Source organism: Artibeus jamaicensis, unplaced genomic scaffold (assembly GCF_021234435.1).
Source record: "Artibeus jamaicensis isolate MK-2021 breed Jamaican fruit bat unplaced genomic scaffold, CSHL_Jam_final contig_384, whole genome shotgun sequence".
In the NCBI taxonomy this organism is placed as follows: Eukaryota; Metazoa; Chordata; class Mammalia; order Chiroptera; family Phyllostomidae; genus Artibeus; species Artibeus jamaicensis.
The window spans coordinates 6,556,295-6,580,585 of NW_026521810.1; the positions used below are offsets into that span (position 1 = coordinate 6,556,295).

General features: G+C 41.7%; 1 protein-coding gene across 3 annotated transcripts in view; it reads right to left on the minus strand.

Moving 5' to 3' along the window:
• UXS1 (UDP-glucuronate decarboxylase 1) overlaps positions 1-24,291 on the minus strand; it is a 126,509-nt gene that overhangs the window by 45,550 nt on the left and 56,668 nt on the right. For 2 of the 3 annotated variants that reach the window (XM_037166290.2, XM_037166289.2), the window contains exon 6: positions 15,867-16,047. The exons of the other annotated variant lie outside the window; for it this stretch is intronic. In XM_037166290.2, coding sequence (XP_037022185.1) covers positions 15,867-16,047 — 181 coding nt within the window. The remainder of the gene's footprint in view (positions 1-15,866; positions 16,048-24,291) is intronic. 3 annotated transcript variants of the gene reach the window in all.

The window sequence follows — 24,291 nt, forward strand, 5'->3', positions numbered from 1 at the left end:
GGAGGGATATCTTGGCTGCAGAGGTCCCTTCTGAGGATCACCGAGTTCCAGTACCACATGAGACCCCCATTCCAGGGTTACAGTACCAGGAAGAGAAGTCCCCATAACTTCTAGCAGAAAAAACCAGCAGAGATTGTGGCTAAGTAAAACAGGAGGGATTCTGGAGTCCAAGCATTCTTCTTAAAGGGCCCACGGACTTATTCAGACTCATTTCCTCTGAACTCCAGTATTGGGACTGCAACTTGATAGACACCAAGGACACATGGGGAGGAACTGAAGTGTACTGCACCAGGGCAAAAGCTAGAGAGGTAGTTTTTTCCCAGACTGAAGTGCTGACAGACGCCATCAGCTTTTCTATACCAATAACCTGTCTCAGCTCATGTTTCAGGTTTTCCTAAAATCTCTCTAGCAAGCATTCTTCATTCTTTTCTGTTTGCCCCATACTGCTTGCTAAGTTGCCCCAGGCACAGCAGTAGCAGCAGCCAGTCTTGCTTAGTAGCTTGGCCTCTTCTGGGCACCTCCAAGCCCAGCACAAGTATCACCATCACAGATCACTTTATAGCTCATGCTGGGTGTCTTAGGCAGAACACAGACAGTGCATGACCTTGGGCTACACATCCTGGGAGGTCATAGAGCCGGCACACACAGTGGACAGCTTCAGACCATGTTGAAGCACCACCCAACCACCTCCACAAGAGACAGATTCAGTGGGCACCAAAGCCCCATTGAAGTAAGTCTGTTCTATGAGGTAAGCCCCTGGTCACAGCCAGTCCTTACAGCCGATCAGCCAAGGAATAAATTCCTCCCAATGACACATCAACAGCAATCAAAGCTCAACTACAACAGGGGGGTGTACACATGCGGCCCCACAGGGTGTGGAGATAGAGGTGAGGGGAGCAAACCTTGAGTCTCAGCTTGGGTGAACAAGGAGGCTGTGCCACTGGACCCTACAGGACACATGGTGTATCAGGCCACGCTACCAAGACATGGAGTCAGAGCAGCTCTACCTAATACATAGAAACAAACACAGGGAAGCTGTCAAAATGAGGAGACAGAAAACCAAGTCCCAAATGAAAGAACAGAACAAAACTCCAGAAAAATAACTAAACAATATGATGACAAGTAATCTCCTAGATGCAGTTCAAAACGCTGCTAATAAGGGTGCTCAATGAACTTACAGGAGGAGTACATAAACTTAAAACTTTTCAACAGTATAAAAAAAGACACAGAACCCATAAAAAAAGAACCAGTCAGAAATAAAGGATACACTAACTGAAATGAACAGGGAATCAACAGTAGAGTTCATGAAGTTGAGAATCAAAGCAACAACTTGGAATAAAGGAATCAAAAACACCCAACCATAACAGCAAAAAGAAGAAAGAATCCAAAATAATGAGCATAGTGTAAGGAGCCAAGAATACCAACAATGACATCATGGAGGGGCTGGGAAGAGAAGGGAGAAGTCCCTTTAACATTTCATAAAATAAGGGCTTGGTGATGATGAACTTCTTGAATTTGATCTTATCTGAGAAGCACTTTAACTGCCCTTCCATTCTAAATGAAAGCTTTGCTGGATAGAGCAATCTTGGATGTAGGTCTTTGGATTTCATGACTTGGAATACTTCCTTCCAGTCCCTTCTTGCCTGGAAGGTCTCTTTTGAGAAATCCGCTGACAGTCTGATGGGGACTCCTTTGTAAGTGACTGCCCCCTATCTCTTGCTGCTTCTAGGATTCTCTCCTTCATTTTAATTTTGGCCAATGTAATGATGATGTGCCTTGGTGTGTTCCTTCTTGGGTCCAACTTCTTTGGGACTCTCTGAGCTTCCTGGATATCCTAGAAGACTATTTCCTTTGCCAGATTGGGGAAATTCTCCTTTATTATTTGTTCAAATAAGCTTTCCACTCATGGCCTTTGCTCTTCCCCTTCTGGTACCCCTATAATTTGGATGTTGGAGTGTTTAAAGATGTCCTGGAGGTTCCTAAGCCTCTCCTCATTTTTTTGAATTCTTGTTTCTTCATTCTTTTCTGTTTCGTCTTTTTTTTTCTTCCTTCTGGTCCACTCCCTTGATTTGAGTCCCAATTTCCTTTCCATTACTATTGGTTTCCTGTGCATTTCCCTTCATTTCAATTAGTTTAGCCTTGATGTGTTCCTCTAATTTGTGACTAAAATCAACCAGTTCTGTGAGCATCCTGATCACCTTTGCTTTGAACTGTGCATCTGAGCGTTTGGCTATTTCTTGGTTGCTTAGAGTTATGGGCTCTGGGGCTTTGAGTTCTTCTTGAGCCATTTTTGGTCTGTTCGCACCCGTTAAGTATGAGGAACAGAGCCTTAGGTGTTCACCAGGGCAGGGCCACCCAGGTCGCTGGGTTGTGACCCTGTATGTGGGGGCAGGGTCAGAGAGGGACAATAGCGGTCCACTCTGCTGCTTCCTGCCGCTGGGGCCTTCTCAATCTGTCTCACTGCTCGCTCCTTCGCTGGTTTATCAGTGCGTGAATGTGTGACCCTGGTCAGCTTGCCACCTTGCACCCTCATTGGGTCTGCCCGTCGCACCCCCACGCCTGGGATCGGCCAACTACTGCCTGGCCTGGGTCGGTCTGACTGAGTGTTCCTGTGCAACCCACGATCTTCTTACCAGTCTGGCTGAAGGGTTCGTTGTTGTCGGACTTCGGTTTAGTTCAATTATCTGTGTTTTGGCTGCATTTTTTGTTACTAAAATTTTGTTGTCTTTAAACTTGGTTGTGTGAGAAGGCACAATGTTTCCACCTACGCCTCCATGTTGGCGGAAGTCCCTACACATTGATGTTTCTCTCCCACTCTTTCTCCTTCCCTTGCCCTCTCTCTATCTGTCTAATCTGTCTTCCCCTCTCTAATCTGTCTCTACAAAGATTTACTGGGAGAATCACTTAGTTATATAATGTCTAATCACTTGTATATACCCCAAAACTAATATAATATTGCATGTCAACTGTAACTGAAAATTTTCTTAATGATTTAAAAAACACATTACATACTATATTCTTACAACAAAGTTAGCTAGAATAAACAATGTTATTAAGAAAATTGGCCCTGGCTGGTATAGCTCCATGGATTGAACACTGGTTTGAGAACCAGAAGGTAGCAGGTTCGATTCCCCGTCACGGCACATGCCTGGGTTGTGGGCCAGGTCAATTGGGGATGTGTGAGAGGCAACTGATCAGTGTTTCTCTTCCTCTTTTGTCCCTCCTTTCCGTTCTTTCTAAAAATAAATCAATAAAATCTTTAAAAAAAGAAAAAATCATAAGAGGAAATACATTTATAGTACCTACCAAAAAAATCCATGTATAAGAAGACCCCTGTAGTTGAAATGCATGGTATTCAAAGGTCAAATAAGGGTCTTATTTTTCTTAAACACTATGAAAAGTCTCTTTAGACCATTCATATTTAAAGTGACTATAAATATACTTGGATTAATATCCACCATATTTGTAACTATTTTCTGTCTATGTCCCTTGTTCTTTCTTTGTCTTCCACTCTTTTTCTGCTAGTCTCTCATTTTAATTGAGCATTGTATATAATTCCATTCTCGTCTTTTAGCATATCAATTATACTTAAAAAATTTTAGTAGTTGTCCTACAATTTGCAATTCAACTAATTCACTCCCACTTTCAAATTGCACTAGGCTGCTTCACAGGCAGTGGGCACCTTATATAACTGGAGTCCTAATCCCTCCTGCTGTGCCCCACAGCAGTGCTGAAACTCATTTCATTTATCCATAAGCAGTGATCACCCAATATAATGTTGCTGTTATTACTTTGAAGAAATTGTTATCTGTTAGATCAATTAAGAATAAGAAAAATAAACATCTTTATTTTTAACATAAGAGAAATAAGATGTCCTAAATTAAATTACAGCAAGCCAGGAAGGTGGACAAAAGAGACAAGGAGGGTTAATAATTTAATAACCGGGGATGGGCAGGAAAGGGGGGGTTGCAATAAAACCGACAACAGACTGCTTACATTCCTGAATATATGTTCAAACCTTGAACATATATTTGAATCCACTTCCAGGTGACAATTTCCGAGATTACTGAGAGAGACTGGCCAACCACCAGATGCCACCATGTCTTGCTTGCACATGAATGGGTTGGATTGCTGCCTATAACCAATCCAGAATCAGGAAATACTTCTTCTTTACAGGCAATTCACCTATCCCAGGACTTTCTCCAATTCACATTCTCCTGCTCCCTTTATGTACAACTAATATGTCTGTAAGCGAAACCAGTAAGTTTTAAAGCAACTTAACATTTTTCTTCTCCAAACACTGTATAAAATAGGCCCAGCAACCCGAGGATGGTGGATATGTCTTCCCCATCTAGCCCTCCTGTGGGGGGTTAGGCTGCACACCCCAGGACCTGGTCCTTCTCTGGCTAGCACATGGCTCAATAGACCCTTTCTTTCAGGACAACTTTTAGCTTCCAAGGTTTTTGTTTAACATTTACCATCACTTATTCCTTCATAACATTCTTCCTTTCTTTATGTAGATGCAAGTTTCTGACCTATATCATTTTGCTACTCTATAAAGAACTACTTTTAATACTTCTTACAAGGCAGGTCTACTAGGGAAAAATTCCCTCAACTTTTGTCTGAGAAAGTCTTTATTTCTCCTTCACTTTTGAATAATAATTTCACTAAACAGATAATAATTCCTAGATTGGGAGAGTTTTTCTTCCAACTCTTTAAATATTTTCTTCTACATTCTTATTTGTGTGGTTTCTGAAGAGAAGTCTGGTATAATATTTATCCTTGCTCTCTGCTAGGTAGTGTGCTCCCCCTCCCCAGCTTCTTTCAAGACTTTATCTTTAATTTTCTACTTTGAATATGGTGCGGCCAGGTGCAGATTTGGTGGATATTTATCCTGCTTCACATTCTCTCGGAATACCTGATCTGCAGTTTGATGCTTGTCATTAACTTCAGAGAACTCTCAACCATTATTACTTCATATCATCTATTCTATCCCTTCCTTTTCTCTCCTGCAATTCTCATAATGCATATGCTGCACCTTTTGTAGTTGTCCCACAGTTTTTTAAATATTCTGTTCTGGTTTTTTATTCTTCTTTACTGTTTTTCATTTGGAAAGTATTTGCTAACCATTTTTTCTGCTTTGTCCAATGTACTAATGAGCCCATCAAAAGGACTCTTCATTTCTGTTATAATGGCTTTTATTTCAGGCATTTCATTTTAATTCTTTCTTAGTTTCCATCTTTCTGCTTTCATTACCCATTTACTCTTGTACATAGTTCATTTTTTCCATTACAGTGCTTGGAATGTTTATCAAAGTTATTTTAAATTTGTGGTCTGGTAACTCCCAAATTTCTGTCATATTTGTTCTGGTTCTGATGTTTGCTTTGTCTCTTTAGACTGTGTTCTCTGCCTTTCAGCATACCTTGTAATTTTAAAAAATTTTTTATTTGTTTATTTTTAGAGAGGGGAATGGAGGGAAAAAGTGAGGGAGAGAAACATCCATGCTTAAGAGAAGCATTAAGTGGTTGTCTCTCACACACCACCAACCAGGGACCTGGCCTGCAACCCAGACTTGCCTCCTGACTGGGAATTGAACTGGCAACCTTTCAGTTTGCAGGACTCAACCCACTGAGCCACAGTAATCAGGATAGCATTCCTTGTAACTTTTCACTGAAAGGCAGAAATGACAGAGTAAAAGAAACATAAACAAAATCTCACATTAAAGACCTGCATATCTTGGACTTCCGGCCAAGATGGAGGGATGGAGGCGTAGGTAGACACACTGTGCCTCCTCAAATAACCCAAATAAGGACAACAACAATTTAGAAACAAAATAACAACAAAAACTGAGAGAAAATTAAACTGTATGGAAGTCTGACAACCAAGGAGTTAAAATAGACACATTCATCCAAACCAGTAGGCGGGGCGGAGCCAGGCAGCCGTACAGAGAGGAGTTGAGGCACAGGAAGCAGTGACACCGGGTGCACAAGGCACCCTGGGCACCCAGGCGGCGACTGGCAGACCCCAGGCGTGGGGTGGCAAGGGGCAGAACCAGCCAGGTGGCAACTGAGAGGCAGGACACTGTGCGCAAGGTGGCTGGCTGACTGGGCAGCAGTCCCACAATTATGCGCAAATAACTGGGGAGCGAGACAGATCGTGCAACCCAGGGTCCTAGCATCGGGAAATAAAGCCTCAAAACACTGATTGCAAACACCTGTGGGGGTTGAGACCCAGGGAGAGACCTCCAGCCTCACAGATTTTGTTGGAGAGACCCACAGGGTCCTAGAATGCACACAAGCCCGCCCACATGGGAATCAACACCGGAAAGGCCCAGTTTGCTTGGGGGAAGCCACAGAAGGAATTGAGGTACAACAGAGAGTGGAGCAAAGTGCCATTGTTCCCTCTCGGACCCTGCCCCCACATACAGCGTCACAACCCAGCAACTTGGGTTGCCCTGCCCCAGTGAACATCTAAGATTCTGCCCCTCATATGTAACAGGCATGACCTGACCAAAACATTATGGCTCAAATAGAAAAACAGATCACAGCCCCTGAGCCAATACTTCTAAGCAACCAAAAGATAACCAACATATTGGTTGTACAGTTCAAAACACTGGTGATCAGGATGCTCACAGAACTGATTTGGGTCACAAATTAAGATTAAAAAATGAAGGCTACACTAAGTAAAATACACAGGAAACCAATAGTGATGGAAAGGAAACTGGGACTCAAATCAAGGGAGTGGACCAGAAGGAAGAAAGAAACAACCAAACAGAAAAGAATGAAGAAACAAGAATTCAAAAAAATGAGGAGAGGCTTAGGAACCTCCAGGACATCTTTAAACATTCCAACATCCAAATTATAGGGATACCAGAAGGGGAAGAGGAATAGCCACGAGTGGAAAACTTATCTGAACAAATAATAGAGAACTTCTGCAATCTGGCAAAGGAAGTAGACTTTCAGGCAGTCCAGGAAGCTCAGAGACTCCCAAAGGAGTTGGACCCAAGGAGGAACACACCAAGGCACATCATCATTACATTAGCCAAGATTAAAATGAAGGAGAGAATCCTAGAAGCAGCAAGAGATAAGGGGACAGTCACCTACAAAGGAGTTCCCATCAGACTATCAGCTGATTTCTCAAAAGAGACCTTACAGGCAAGAAGGGGCTGGAAAGAGGTATTCCAAGTCATGAAAACCAAAGACCTACAACCAAGATTGCTCTACCCAGCAAAGTTTTCATTTAGAAAGGAAGGACAGATAAAGTGCTTCTCAGATAAGACCAAATTCAAGGAGTTCATCATCACCAAGCCCTTATTTTATGAAATGTTAAAGGGACTTATCTAAGAAAAAGAAGATAAAAAAACATGTATAGTAAAATGACAGCAAACTGACAATTACTTTCAACCACACCTAAAACAAAAGCAAACTAAGCAAACGACTAGAACAGGAACAGAACCACAGAAATGGAGATCACATGGAGGGGTAGCAACAGGGGAGTAGGAGGAGGAGAGATTGGGAGAAGGTACAGAGAATAAGTAGCAGAGATGGTAGGCAAAAAATAGACAGGGGGAGGGCAAGAATAGTATGGGAAATGTAAAAACTAAAGAACTTAGGACACATGGACATGAACTAAAGAGGGAGAATGTGGTTGGGAGAGGGTGTGCAGGGTGGAGGGGAATGAAGGGAGGGAATGGGACAACTGTAATAACATAATCAATAAAATATATATTTTTTTAAAAATCTGCATATCTGCCCAGGAGATAAACTATCTATATTCACTGACTGCTCCAGCTCTAGGTGTCAGAGGCTAAAATTTCCTCTAGTACTCTTGTTTTCATCACCCCTGTTATCTTTGGGTTGCCCTAGAGACTCCTTAAACAAGGCCTGAGTCTTACTATAACATGGTGGTAAAATGTGAGGAAGGAGAGGAAGCATCTGTGGTACGACCATAAGGTCTCAGTCGTTCAGTGTGCCTGAGCGGAGTACTCCCTTCCTTCCCCCACGTCAGTTCTGGTAGAATACTTTCCCTTAACAGCAGGCCTTTTTAGGGAGAAGAGAATGCACAGGTATATTTTTAAATGTTTACTTCCCCCTCCCCTGCTAGAAGCATGAAGAGATTTTTCTTAGATCTTTTAAAAAATATTTTATTTATTTATTTTTAGACAGAGAGGGAGGGAGGTAGAGAGGGAGAGAAACATCAATGTGTGGTTGCCTCTCACATGCCCCCTACTGGGGACTCAGCCTGCAACCCACGCATGTGCCCCAAGTAGGAATCAAACAGGTGACCCTCTGATTCTCAGGCTGGCACTCAATCCACTGAGCCATACCACCCAGCGCTTTTCTCTGATCTTCAGTGAGAGCCTAAAGGGGCTCCTGGAGGCGACACTCACAAAAGTGTGCCACCCATCCCTCAAAACTGAGATTCTGGAAATTCTATTTCTCAAGCTTGTCCACACTCAGTTTCCAGCAATTACCATATTGTGCTGTGTGTCATGCACAGTTTTTGCCTAAATTTTTGAGGGAAAAATAAAGATGCACATTATACCCTTATATATGCATTACACAGGTAGTACCTGAAATACCCTATATCTGTTCTTGTTTTATAATTATTTGTTACACAATAATTCTTGTACCATAATATGTTCAAATAAATGCTAAAATTCCTATATAATATATAAAAACAAGTGTCTGAATATAAATAATTCAATTAAAAAGTTAAAATGAAAGATATTCTTCCTATAAGTTTGGGCCAAAAATATTGGTGCATATTATATATGGGATCACATTCTACATGGCAAAATACGGTAGTCAGTTCTGTATAAAAAGTGCTCCTATCAGGCTCAAGCAGCTGCTTCTCTACCCATAAATTGTGGTCCTCTGTGTTCACCTGTGTCTCTAGTTTTCAAGTGGCAATTTGTGCTGGGCCCTCAATTCTCTAATTGAGCAAAGAAGAGTTGTTGAAATTCAGTTTGTTCAGCTTTGTTTTTTTAATCCTCACTCAAAGACAAGCTTATTGATTTTAAAGAGATGGGAAAGGAGGGAGAGAAACATTGATGTGAGAGACAGATATCAATTGGCTGCCTCTTGTATGCACTCCAAGCAGAGACCAAACCCCCAGCCTTTTGGTTTATGGGACAACACTCCAACCAACTACGCCACACTGGCCAGGGCTGTTCAGTTTTTCTCTTGTGAGGATACAAGTGATACTTTCCAAGTTCCTTGCAGGCCAGGCCCAAGACCTGAAGTCCATACACCCACTGTTAAGTCCTTCCTCTCTTATATTTTATCTACTGTGTGGGGCTTTCTGCTGAATGGGGACTGTGGGTACTGCAGTCTCCCCTCTCTAGTGATCAATTCTGAAAAGCCTCCCATGGTCACTACCCCATGTCCTGTGCTTCCCTTCCTAGTCTCCAAGCATATGGGGCTCTCTGCTTCTCTACAGAGCACCTGGTGGCTGAAATGGCCCTCCACTCCCCCAGCTAGAACAAGGAGCTAACTCTATAATGAAGTCCCATTTTCATCATCTCAATGGCCGGGCATCTCCCATACAAAACCCAAACACACCCTGGGACCCCTGACCCTGGCTTCCCAGAAAATTTCCTGTGTCCTGAATAGACAGCTTGAAAGGATAATTAACTTGACTTTTTCCAGAGCTAAATATGTCACAAGGTAGATTCAACACCTGAAACTGGCATGCCTTGATTGGTGAAATCCAGTTTTAAAAGCAATATATCTAACCAAGGATGTAAAAGACCTGTACTTAGAAAATTCTAAGACACTGAAAAAAGAAACTGAAGGAGATACAAATAAGTTGAAGCATATACCACATTCATGGATAGGAAGAATTAACATCATTAAAATGTCCATACTGCCCAAAGCAATCTATAGATTCAACACAATTCCTATCAAGATTCTAGTGTTTTTCACAAAACTAGAGCAAACGTTTCAAAAATATGTAATAATTAGTGACATCGGCCCCCCACAGCAACAGTGATCCTTAGAAAGAAGGATAAAGTTGGAGAAAATCAGTCTACCTAATATCAAACTATACTACAAGGCCATAGTAATCAAAACAGCACATGGTACTAGCGTAAAAAGACACATAAATCAATGGAACTGAATAGAGAGCGCAGAAATAAATTCACATTTAGAGTCGACAAATACTCAACAACAGCAGCAATCACATACAGCAGGCTAAAGACAGTTTACTCAATAAATGGTATTGGGAAAATTTGGACAGATTTATGCAAAAATGAAACTAGATGACCTTCTTATGCCACACACAAGAATAAATTTACAATGGATTAAAGAGTTAAATGTTAAACCTCAAACCCTAAAAATGCTAAAAGAAACATGCAGTCAAACCTGAGCCATTTCTTGTAGCAATATTTTATCGGATACATCTCCTCAGGCAAGGGAAACAAAAGAAAAAATAAACAAATGAGACATCAAGCTAAAAAATTTTTACACAGCAAAGGAAACCATCAACAAAATAAAAAGACAACCCACAGAATGGGAAAACATATTTGCTGCTACATCCGATAAGGGGTTAGTAGGCAAAATTTATAAACAAATTACAAAACTCAACACCAAAACAACCAGTCCAATGCAAAAATGGGCAAAGGGCCTGAATAGACACTTTTCCAAAGAGGACTGACAAATAGGCATATGAAAAGATGCTCAATGTCACTAATTACCACTGAAATGCATAGCAGAACCACCATGAGATACCAACTCACATCTGTCAGAGCGACTATAATCAACTGACCAACAGACAACAAGTGCTGGGAGGATATGGAGAAAGGGGAACCCTTTTGCACTGTTGGTAGGAAGGCAGATTGGTGCAGCCACTGTGGAAAGCAGTATGGAGATACCTCAAAAAATTAAAAATGGCTGTGGCTGGTGTGGCTCAGTGGATTGACCACTGGCCTGCAAACCAAAGGATCGCCAGTTCAATTCCCAGTCAGGGCACATGCCTGGGTGTGGGCCAGGTCCCTGTAGGGGGTACTCGAGAGGCAACCACACATTCGTGTTTCTCTATCTCTCTTTCTCTCTCTCTTTCCCTCTCTAAAAATAAATAAATAAAATCATTTTTAAAAATTAAAAATGGGTCTACCTTTTGACCCATGTCCCATTTCTGGGAATAAATATATCAGAAGAAACCAAAAGCACCAATTCGAAAGAACATAAGCAACCCTATCTTCATTGCACCATTATTTACAATCACCAGGATACGGGAGCAGCCCAAGTGTCCACCAGTAGAGTAGTAAATAAAATAACTATGGGACATTTACACAATGGACTACTTACTACTTGGTCATAAAAAGGAAGACAATTATTCTACCCTTTGTGACAGTAGGAATGGACCTGGAGAACATTATGCTAAGTGAAATAAGAGAAATAAGCCAGTCAGAGAAAAACAAATACCATATGATTTCACTCTTATGTGGAATCTAAGGAACAAACTGAACTAACAAGGAAAATAGAGACAGACTCATAGATGGAGAGCAGGCTGACAGCTACGGGGGGACAAGGGGATTAGGAGGCGGAGGGATTGAGCAAAAAGGGAAAAGGATTCATAGACTTGGACAACAGTGTGGTGATTGCAGGGGGTGGTGGGTATATAAGAAGAATAAACAGTAATGAAGAAAATAAATTCAAAGTAAATAAAAATCCATTTCAAAGCAACATATTATCAGATTAAGTTATTTCAATGAATACTCACATTTCCTTCTAAAGCAATCGTTCGCATTCTCTACAATCTAACCAACACAATAGTAGGCCTCCATCATAACCCCTGTGACAACAGCACCTCTTGTCTTTGTCATTTTCATAATCTGTAATTTATTACTACATGGCAGTTCCTGAATTCTCAATCCTGAGATAGGCATACTCTACCTCAATCCTGAGCCTTAGCACGCTCCACCTGCGTTGTTCTTTTCCAATTCTACCACCACATTCTTAAACCAGAGAACAGTGAATTTCCCATTGTAAATGTGAAATTAAAATAAAAATGCTAATGTCTTTGCTTTTGACACATAATGGCTACTTTGAAAACAGTTGAGACGAGGAATCTGTGCTGAGGAAAATTCAATGAAGTTTTGCATGATGCTGCCAAATTAAGTGATGCCATTGTTACCTAAATAAAAACCAAACAACCTGCCAGCCCCAGCAAAACAAAATAAAAATATCTTACATGAAATACTTTCCAAACTGAAGCACATTTCAGCTATGGTATAAATATGAGATCAACTAAAGTTCTTCTATTTAAAAAAAGGAACTAAAAAGAAAGCTGTTTTAGACTTGGGGTTATGGAGTATGTACTCTTACCACGCAGAGGAGGAAAATAATTTATCACATTTCAGAACATATAAACTTGTTCATTGCTGCTAAAAGAATGAACTTCATACTATACCAAATGGCAGTCCCACTTGGGATGACCACAGACTGTAAAAGTCAATAAGAAGCACTAAACTGACATGTATGTGAAACATGACAGGCACTATACACACAAGACAACGACTCCTCAGTCCAGGGGCCCTAAATGATGTTATCCTTTGTGTGACCATGCAATTCTGAGGAGGAGAGAGAGGGCCCGTGAAACTAGGTTCATCTGGTTAAAGTCTTCCTGTGTTTGATGTAAGTGGTGAAGGAAGGGATTATTACCTTTGAAAAGCACAACTGTACTTTTGGAGGATCAAATGATGCACTTCTTCACATAGGTTCAGACTCAGTGGCACTGTGGGGCCAGAAAGAGTGAAGAGATGGGAGGATGAGAACAGGATGCAGGGATTATCAAGAGCATGAAAGAAGCCAATGCTGAGGCCAAGAAAATGAAACACAGGCTTTAAAGTATCAAGGTGGAGAAATGTCTTACAGTACTACCTAAGGAAACTTACTACTGTTAGCAAAGGACAAAAAGTGTCAATCATTTATTGTGTGACTCCATTCAGTCTGTGTGTGTGTGTGTGTCCCCTGCAGTCTATTTACAGCAGCAGCAATAACCAGAGTAGCTCTGGTGTCAAAGCTCATAGTCAAAACAGGTAAGTTAGTTGCCAACATACCATTTTTGCTAAGTTCTGGTTTCTCAGTAGTACTGCAATTATGTAAGCAATACTTTCATTCAACAAATACTTACTGCCATGTGCAAAAAGGGGAAAAGTAATAAAAAGAGCTGTTACTAGGGGAGCACTTACTGTGGGCCACCCACTGCACTAAACCTCCTGTGGTAGTTGCCCTATTGCTGCCCTAACAATTTAGAGGCTTAAAAAACAACTATTTATAACCTTGGGTCAGAAGTCCTAGTATGAGGTGGCTCAGCTGGGTCTCTGCCCTGACACTCATGGACTGAAGTCAAGGTGACAGCAGGACTGTGCTCCTGTCATCAGAGGATGATTCAGGTCGCTGGCAAAATTCAGCTCCACGAGGCTGCAGCACAAGGTCTCGTATGCTGGCTGGCTGGGAGCTTCTAGAGGCTGCTTGCATGGCCTAGCTCACAGCCCCTACAGAGGCAGCGGTGGTGGGTCAAGTCCTTCTCACACTCGGAATCTCTCTGACGACTCTCTTGCAGCTCTTTCACCAAATCTCTCACTGGCTCTTCCACCATTTTCGGCAGCTTTTAAACACTCCTGTGATTAGGTGGGGACCACCCAGATAATCCAGGGTAATCACCATATTTTAAAATCAGTTGATTTGTAGCCTTAATTTGTCAGCAAAGTCCTTCCATAGCAGTATATCGATTTGCCTTTGATCAAATGGCAGAGTAACCAGGACTCTGCCTGGTGGAGGCACACCCTAAGAACTGTGCCCACAGGGCCACCGCCACACACATTACCTCAGTGAACCGAATCAAAGCCACCCCGTGATGAAGTCCAAGTAGGAAGTGAGACAGCTTGTCTGTTATCTACATCATCTGTTTCACTTCACAAAACTACAGCATGACCCCAAAATAAATCACAGGTAGATTAAATAATTAACTGTTTAAAAATTAAGCAAAAACAAGCAAAAAGAAAAAAAAGCCCACCATGGCTGAATACTTATCTAATTTGGGGACACTTACAGCATAAAACAAAAAGAAAAAAATGGCAAAGAGGAAATGAACAGATGAGACTATATTTTAATTGCAAAATTTCAATGAAATTAAAAGTCAAAAAGTCAGGCTGCAGAAACAAATGCTAAATATGTCAAATGATTACCATCCCTATTATGAAGAACTCATACTAAAAGCAATTTTTTAAAAAACGTAAAAGAGATTGTTTAATTTCTTTTGTAAATTAACATGTTAAGAAAGTCTAGCCTTTTTAATAACCAAAGAAATCTACATCGAGCCATGGGCTTCCTATCAAATTAGCAAAACATTTTTGTTAGTATTTTTTAAGATAATGCTCAATATTACTAATATATTAGTGAAATAAACACCACCAAATGATAAAGACATAGTATTCGGCATAATTCATATTTGGACTCTTTATTGAGAAAATAAAATGCAGACAAAGGTATTTATAATAAAATACTGGAGAAATTTAAATGAGGACATGAGTAAGTAAACTATGGCATATCCATATAATAACACTGCTGACCAATTACAATGACTCTTCAAGATACATTTTATTGAGTTCAGGATTTGATAATATGAAAACAGCAGGAGGAGGAGCAGGCATTTCCAAGTGTTGGTGTCAACAACCCAAAGTTGAATTCTGACACAGCCACTTAACTCCCCTGTAACTTCAGGCAGCCCACAACTCCATTCATTTTCCATATACAGAGAAAGGCAAAAATGGGTTTGCAACTGTGAGTATGCAATACACAGAGTTTACGCTTGTGTTATTTATTAATTATTAACCTACTTTTGCCCAGCCCTGTAAATATAAGTGGGACGATACTACTTGCTTCTCAAGGACATGGTCAGATCTAAAGGAGAAAGAACTTAAAAGTCTGTGTGACCCTAAGAGGCCTCCTAGTCAAGTACCTGTGGTAGTTCCCATCAGTATGCCTTAGACAATCTCAAAAAAAGTCTCCTTGTGGCCCCTGCATCAGTTCCCTGAAGCACGACAAACTAGGTGAAACAGAATGACATTTATTCTCCCACAGTCCTAGAAACCAAAGTCTGAAAACAAGGTGTTGGCCAGACCACACCTTCTCCAAAGGCCCCAAGGCAGCAATACGGGGCCACGTAACTCCGATTTCTGCCTCAGTCTGCACATGGCCTCCTCCTCTCCTCCCCACGTGTCCACTTCTCCTCCACCCTATCTCTCACAGACACTGGCCATTAGAATTAGAGCCTGCCCAAGCAATCTAGGTTGACCTCATCTCAAGATAAGCCTCAACTTAATTATATCTGCAAAGACCCCTTTTTCACATATGGTCACATTAAGAGGTTCTAGGTATTAAAGTGTGGCTATATCTTTTTCAGGGTTACCATCCAACCTAGTGCAGCTCCCAAACCGTAATTCCTTTACATGTCAAAGTTACCAGAGGGCTTTAAACTCTTCTATATGCGGAATTTCATTATGAACTCAGCATTCTACATCAGCTGCTCTCTGACAAGAAGCTAGAAGTAATTCCACATGGGTGGGGCAGGCACCAGACTTGTTCGGCAACAGGAACAGATGTGTACTGCACAAGCCACACTTCGACAAACCTCGAGGTTCACAACTGGGGGGCAGGGCATGTAACAGTGAAGTCAGACTCTTGCACTGTCATAACTTTTTTATCACAGAAACTAGATTAGTGCCTGGCACATGGGTAGACTATTTCAAGAACAAAAACTGGATGTGGCCAAGTTAGGCTGTTTACCCTCGGGGGCTGCTGCCTGGGTGAGCCCACGCCCGCAGGGCTCTGAACGGTAGCGTGCGTGGCGTCACTCACCTTCAATGTACAGGGGCTCCACCACATCATGGTTAATCAGCTCGAAGTTCTCATGGCCGATCCAATGCTCCACGTTTCTCTTCCTGCCCGTGAAGAAGTTGTCCACCACAGTCACCTCGTGGCCGTCCATCATGAGTTTGTCAGTGAGATGGGACCCCACGAACCCCGCTCCTCCAGTTATCTGCATCAGAACAGTGTGTGAAACATCCCCAGTGAAAGCACAAGAGAACATGATGACAATCAACTTCAAGAGGATATATTTCTGGTACAGCCACAACTTAAAACTTACTTACGTACAAGGGAAGGAAGGAAGATGGCAAAAGCTTTAAAGCAGCATCTTTACTGCTTACCCCAGAGCCAAAAAATTATAGCATCTGTCAGCTTCCAAACAGTCTAAAAACAGAATTACCTCCCAGTAAGACAGAAAAATCGTAGTTACAAGTTTCAAGATGTCTTCTTTGACAGAAAATTTTACATTCTTTTAAAATATGTTTATTTATTACTTTTTTAATTCTCACCTGAGGACATGTTCAGTGATTTTTAGAGAGAGGAGGGGAGGCGGAGATGGGGGAGAGAGAGAGAGAAACATTGATGGACTGTTTCCCACACACGTCCCAACCACCGATGGAACACACAACCTAGGTACGTGTCCTGACCAGGAATCAAACCTGTGACTTTCTGGTGTACAAGGCAACACTCCAACCAAGTGAGCCACACCCATCTGTGCTTTACATTCTTAAAAGGTTATTATGGAGGCATTACTCACAATGGGCAAGATACGGACCTAAGCGTCCATCAGTGGATGAGTGCATAAAGAATATGTGGCATAATGTGTATACAATGGAACATTATTTAGCTCTGAAAAGAAAGGAAATCTTGACATTGTGACAACATGGATGCATCTTGAGGGCATTGTGATAAGTGTGTCTGACAGAGAAAGCAAATGCTGTATGAAGTCACTTATGTGTGGAATTTGAATGTAAAAGCAAAGAGTACAATGGTGGTTACCAGGGACAGAACAGGGAGATGGGAGGTGTTCTTTAAGGGTACAAACTTGCAACTACTAGATTAAGTCCTGGAGACCTAATATAGTCCTCTGATTATAGACAGAAGAACTGTAACGCAAACATTAAACTTGCTAAGACACAAAATATTAATTGTTCCCAACACTAGAAAAATGGTAATACATGACAACACAGAGGTGTAAGCTAATGCTGCAATGGGCAACCACAACACAGTGTAAATGTATCAAGTCAATATCAACATACAATATACCTTAAATTTATACAATGTTTTATGTCAAATACATCTCGATTTTAAAAAAGACAAAAAGGTTCTTGTTTTATAATAAAAGGGATGCTGACCATCGCTTACATGGTTCTAATACAACTCCTACAAAGTTTTAGAAGCACTTAAAAAAAACCAACTATTAGCAAAATGTAGAGATCTAATGAACTACCAAAAAAAATGTGATACTAAATATAAACTTAAGAACCTCATGAAAAACTCTTTTTGTTGCTAAGAACAAATTAATAAGCAACAGATGCTGTTTGCAGACCAAAGGCCTCAACAATTAAGTTCCACTGTCAGTAAACGTCTGATTAGGAATGCAGACAGGGAAACAATGCAGCTCCGAGGGGCGTGAGGGGCAGGAGCTAATAAAAAGACTTTACTGAAATTAAGTGCTGTAACTGAGGTGGGTTAGACAAAATATATTTCATTTCTGGGAGGTAGGAGTGAGAAGAACAAACTCAGAAAAGAGACGTGTGGTGTGCAAATCTCCTGTTTTGTTCTGTTCACTCTGCTTCCTCCTCCTCCATCAAAATTTGCATTCATCTCATGCTCCTCTTCCAAAAAAAAGAAAGAATTTATAGCAGGAAAAAAAATTCTTTTTACCTAAAATAGTACATAAACACCTAGGTCTATAGTTTTAAAGCATTTAATTTGACACAAAGTCCTCTGTTCAGATAAAATCTAACACATAACTCCAGCGTTTACCTGGGTGAGTTAGCCGAACTACCACAGAAAAAATGGTAGATTGCAGGGAGCAGGAGGGGTAATGCCTGCCCTAAGAAGTACTGTTTGTCACTTCCGGCCACGATGGAGGTGTAGGTGGAAACACTGTGCCTCCTCACACAACCAAGTTTAAAGACAACAAAGTTTTAGTAACAAAAACGCAGCCAAAACACGGAAAATTGAACTGTATGGAAGTCCAACAACAACGAACCCTTCATCCAGACCTGTAAGAGTGGTGGAGTCAGGGGAGGAGTCAGGAGTGCAGGCAGTGGTTGGTGGATCCCAGGCATGGGGTGGCAACGGGCAGACCCAGTGAGGGAGCAAGGCGACTGGTTGACCGCAGTCACACATTTATGCACCGATAAACCAAGGAAAAGAGCGAGCAGTGAGACTGACCATTCAGGCCAGGGCCCCAGCGACAGAAATTGGAGCCTGAAAGCACCAATTGGAAAGACTTTCAGGGTCGAGGTGCCAGGAGAAGCTCCCAGGCTCACAGAAAGTTTGTTGGAGAGACCCACAGGATCCTGGAGGTTACACAAGCCCACACACCTGGGAACCAGCACCAGATTTGCTTGTGGAAAGCGGCAGAGGGGACAAAATCTGAGAGAGAGCAGGACAAATGACATTTCCCCCTCTCTGACCCTGCCCCCACATACAGCATCACAACCCAGTGACTGAGTTGCCCCACCCTGATGAACACCTAAGGCTCCTCCCCTCATACATAACAGGTGCGAGCAGACCAAAACATTATGGCTCAAGAAGAACTCAAAGCTCCAGAGCCAATAAATCTAAGCAACCAAGAGACAGCTAACCATTCAGATGCACAGTTCAAAACACTGGTGATCAGGATGCTCATAAAACTGGTTGACTTTAGTCACAAATTAGAGGAACATATGAAGGCTAAACTAATTGAAATGAAGGGAAATGCACAGGAAACCAATAGTGATGGAAAGGAAACTGGGACTCAAATCAAGGGAGTGGACCAGAAGGAAGAAAAAATGACCAAACAAAAAAATAGGAAGAAACAAGAATTCAAAAAATAAGGAGAGGCTTAGGAACCTTCAGGACATCTTTAAATGCTCCAACATCCGGATTATAGGGGTACCAGAAGGGGAAGAGGAACAGCCACCAGTGGAAAATTTATTTGAACAAATAATAGAGAACTTCTGCAATCTGGCAAAGGAAGTAGACTTTCAGGCAGTCCAGGAAGCTCAGAGACTCCCAAAGAAGTTGGACCCAAGGAGGAACACACCAAGGCACATCATCATTACATTAGCCAAGATTAAAATGAAGAAGAGAATCCTAGAAGCAGCAAGAGATAAGGGGACAGTCACCTACAAAGGAGTTCCCATCAGACTGTCAGCTGATTTCTCAAAAGAGACCTTCCAGGCAAGAAGGGGCTAGAAAGAAGTATTCCAAGTCATGAAATCCAAAGACCTATATCCAGGATTGCTCTATCCAGCAAAGCTTTCATTTAGAATGGAAGGGCAGATAAAGCGCTTCTCAGATAAGATCAAATTCAAGGAGTTCATCATCACCAAGCCCTTATTATATGAGATGTTAAAGGGACTTATCTAACAAAAAGAAGATAAAAAAGATGAACAGTGAAAGGACAGCAAACTCATAGTTATTGACAACCACACCTAAAACAAAAGCAAACTAAGAGGACAGCTAGATCAGGAGCAGAACCATAGAAATGAAGATCACATGGAGGGTTAGCAACAGGGGATTGGGAGGAGGAAAAGGGGGGAGAAGGTACAGAGAATAAGTAGCATAGATGGTAGGTAGAAGATAGATAGGGGGGAGGGCAAGAATAGTATGGGAAATATAGAATGTAAAGAACTTGTGACACATGGACATAAACTAAAGGGGGGGAATGGTGGGGGAGGGGTGTGCAGGGTGGAGAGGAATAAGGGGGGAATAGGACAACTATAATGGCATAATGAATAAAATATATTTTAAAAAATAATTTTCAAAAAAGAAGAACTGTTTGTCACCCACAACTAGATGATTATATAAGCCTGGGCAAACACGAATATGGATTCGAATGTGAATAGAGGAAAAGTCCTGATACTCAACAGCTACACTCACTCTTCACTGACAGCACCATCTTATAAGTCCCCTTTCTCTACAGATGACACCCAGAGGAACTAAGGTGTTGACCACGGTTCCCAGGTCACTGTTAATGATATATAAGCCCACAGTCTCCCCCCTCCTCCGAGAGAGAAAGAGATGAGAGAAACATCAATTTGTCGTTCCACTTATTTGTGAATTCACTGGTTGATTCACGTACGTGCCCTGACCTGGGATCGTACCTGCCACCTTAATGTATCGGGATGACTTTCTAACCAACTAAGCTACTGACCAGGGCTAAATGCACAGTCTTAATTCCATATTCTTTCACCTACCTGTAGCTTTGTCCAGTTTGTGCTTTAACTTTACCACTCTTACAGTCTATCTGTATAGCTGAACAATGATTTGAAAAAAGAACTTTCTGGAAAAATAAATGAATTTCAAATTGGTTTGGTTTACCACTAAGACTTAATTCATGGGGTGAGATTTCATTTTACTTTACCTTTATTTGATTGCATTTTCCCATGTTTTCCATTGTTTTGAAATGAGAAAATTACACCCTTTTAAAGAAAATTTAACTCTCCCAATTAACTATATCTATGTGCAACTATTTATTAAAATAAGATGTTCTGTTGCACATGAACTTGACCTCAGCACCTAAAAGAACAAAGTGGCTCAGAGCCAGCAGAAGTGCAGTGCATTAAACTATAATACATACTATCCCTTCCAATCCTTCCTTAGCTTTAGGAGGAACATAAAATTGCAGGAAGCACCTTAAATCTTACTTAAAATGAACTCGAACTGTTTCTCCTGAACAATGCCATTCTATCTAAAATACTAAAAGATTTATGTAACATAGCTGGATGGTTATAAAATGGTTTTCCGAGTGAATTTCAACCCATTAGGCAAGCATTTCAAATAGAAACAGAACTGGCAGATGCTTACCACCTAGGCACAGGCTCTGAATGACAAAGAGCTTGTAGCCGAAAGACAGTAAAGAAAAGACCTAAGATCTCCCACTGACATGGATTCAGGGGCGTCCAACCTGTGGCCCACGGGCCTCATTCGGCTCAGGATGGCTAGGAAAGTGACCCAACGGAAAATTGTAAATTTACTTAAAACATTGTACGATTTTTTTGTTTGTGATTACATGTCGAAGTGTATTTAATATGTAGCCCAGAGATTCCAAAAGGTTGGACACACCTGGACCTCACACAGCTTTGCATGGCCGTACAGTTTATGAGTTTATCTCAATTGTGCTGACAGTTCTTGATCTTGTGGGAATTAACAAGCAGCTAAATGGTCTAGTTCAAGGTCAGTATTCAAACTCATGCTGCTCACTAAATCTGCAAAAGAATGTCTTTTCACAAACCTCTTCTTTGTTCTAAGGCTTTAGCAATAAGTAAAAAGGCTTTTTAAGTTTTAACAACAGTTGCCAGACTCGGGCACCAAAATGAATCTGAAATGTGGCTTAACCTATGAGATGGCAAAGGAATGAAACACACTACGTCCATTTGTCGTGGTTATAACAAAGTGAAAGAAACTCAATAATACTCAGCATCAAGCAGAGGAACATCCCACATGGAAATAATAATCCTTGTAAGCCTGTGCGGAGTCCATAAACCAATGCAGAGCATCACACTGACAAAGAAAGATTAGAAAGATTAACTGTGCTCTGCTGCTGAAGACACTGGTATATTCCTCAATTCACATTTAAATGCAGACACATTTTTGATGTGCTGGTGGATGTACAAGTAGAACAGACTTTATACTCAGGGTAAGATTCATATAAACCATCTAAAAAGGCAAGAAATCTATAACTTCTAGATGCAAAGGGGAATTAGGTGGGGAAAACAGATTTAATATTGTTCAACAGTGTTCCTTTGATGTTTGGGGTACATACTCCTACAACCTAGATGTTGGACAAAAAAACAACTTTTTGTACTAACCATTTCCGTACCAAGGTCACAGAAAAAAAAAATTCCAGAATGGGTGGGTGTGAGGTGCTCTGCAGACCTGTTCTCTAGCAGAACCGTAATTGATGAAAATTAATTTAAAAAAACTATTTAAAGTCTCTAGAAACTGTTATAAGGGTACACAATAAATAAACATTTATGCGAGAAAATCTATTGAAATTCAGTAGAATCTGTGACACACCATGGCTCACTCCCCTTCTCCCCTCACCCTCACAGCTCACAGTAGGAGAGAATGGTGGGTGCGGCCGAAATGGGCCCCCCAGTTAAATGATGGGATCTCACCTGGAAGGGCAGCCTACCAGCATTTCTCATCCACTCCAGCTGTGAGGTGCACAGGCTCAATCCCTGGCAAGTGGGCCAGGAGTTAAAAGCTCCCTTCCTCCACCCAGGTTCTATTCTTAGGAGAGGAGCTCTATCTACCCCAGGTACTCGGGCTATGACTAAAGAGACTGTAGTCATTCTTGTTCCAGCTTGCTCACAGGGTGGGAATTCTAAGTTGAGATAGGCAAGGCCAGAAGATAGGGGCTTCGGCCCCTCCCCAGCTCCCCACCTCGTGGGAAGCAGCAATGTGGCAGGGTCACTCCCTCCCCACAGCTCCTGAGCAGCTGCTCAGACACTTCACCAAGGGCAGAGGCAGCCAAGACAGAGAGCTAGCTCCAAAGCTCTGCCCTCATAATCAGTTTTATTTGAAAGAGAGTGTAGAGAAGTTCAAGGATAAGGGTCTTCTCAAAAACAACCGAGATTTAGGTGGTAAGTAATAAAGAAGGCTGGTAGCTCTTTGAGAACAAGCTAAACCATAAGCCAGCAAGCTCAGCAGGGAGACCCAGGGAAAGAGACACCTAAGAGCCCACCTGGGGTCAGAACAAACCTCAAAGACTGGCCTCAGAATCGACCTCTGCAAAGGGGCCAGAAGTTAATGGATCCGACTGAGGAGCAACTGATAACCCAAAGTATTGATGAAAGAATAGTTTACTCAGCTGGCAATTACTGGAGCCAAACAAACAGTTGGTGTGATACCACACAAGGCAGACAGCTTAATGGAGAAATTGGGAAAGGAGCTGGTAAGAGCCCTGCTAAAACCACTGCTATCCTGATGGGGGACTCAAACGTGGGAAAAATTTTAGTTTCAGGTAGTAGCTAATAAGCTCACTAATCAATGCATGTGAAAACCTACTGTTTCAGGAACTGAAGGATGAGCCGCCCTAACTCCAGGAGACCACAAGCAGTTCCACCTTTGTGCCTCAGGACTGCAAGCAATCAAGGTGGTATCCGAGCCACTGTGCTCCAGGGAGAGATGTCCACCACCCAGGACACAGATAAAGACCTCTGCCCAGGACACAGATGAAAGAGTGCTGCAGCTTTTAATCTGATTAACTTTTCCCCTGAATTCCAAACTCCTTACCTACACTTTTCTTCTCCTTATAAAAAGGGTCAGTTTAAAATGGAATTTAAGACAGCCCTTTAGGGAACAAACCCATAGTCTCCTCAGATTCCCAGCCATCTGAATAAAGTGCCCCTAAAGATGCAATCCCTGTCTCTGTTTACTGGGTTTGGTATGTGTCAGGCAGCACAAACGCTGCTTTTCCAGTTTCTATCCCAGCTAAGTGTGTCCATGTCCAAGTCTGTGGCCTCTAAGGAGCAACCATCAGAGCTTCCCACTGCAGGCAACACAGATGTCACTTAACAGTCAGGTCTCTAAACAAATACATAACCAAACAAAAATAAAACTAGTTGAAAGGATAAAGTCAGCCCCATTTGCTATTGTGGCACCATTTGCCTAGCAGGCCCATGGCCTTGTTAAACATGACCAACATTTTACTCTTCTGAAGTTATGTCCCCAGGACTGGAAATTACTGGAAACAGAACTAACCACTCTACAGCCACAGGCAGAAGATAACAGGAGAACAAATATGCAGCCCTGTGTGACAACGAGCCCAACAGCTCAAGGGCCACACAGAGCAACCTCCCATCCCTTTTTAATCCAACTATAATCCCATAAAATCTCAAAGCCCCCACCCCACAGTAATGGTGTGTCTCTCCCCACCATGTCCCTCTCCTTTCTCGGAGAGTAACTAAAAACTCTATTCTCTACATTTTCTTCTCTTCCTGAACCCCGTCACAGCTTGTGTCACTGACTACCCTAACACTAGTCTCTTAGAGGAGAAGAGTATCCAGACTTGCTGCAGCACACTAGAGGGGGCCTCGAAAAACTTGAATTATTTATAAAAATTGTGTATTCATTCGTACATGTTTACACTTAAGTCACCTTCAAAGTACCATATTTTGCCATGTACAATGTATAGTTCTTTGCCCACATTTTTGACAGAAAAATAAAGATGAGCATTATACATAGGTAGTAC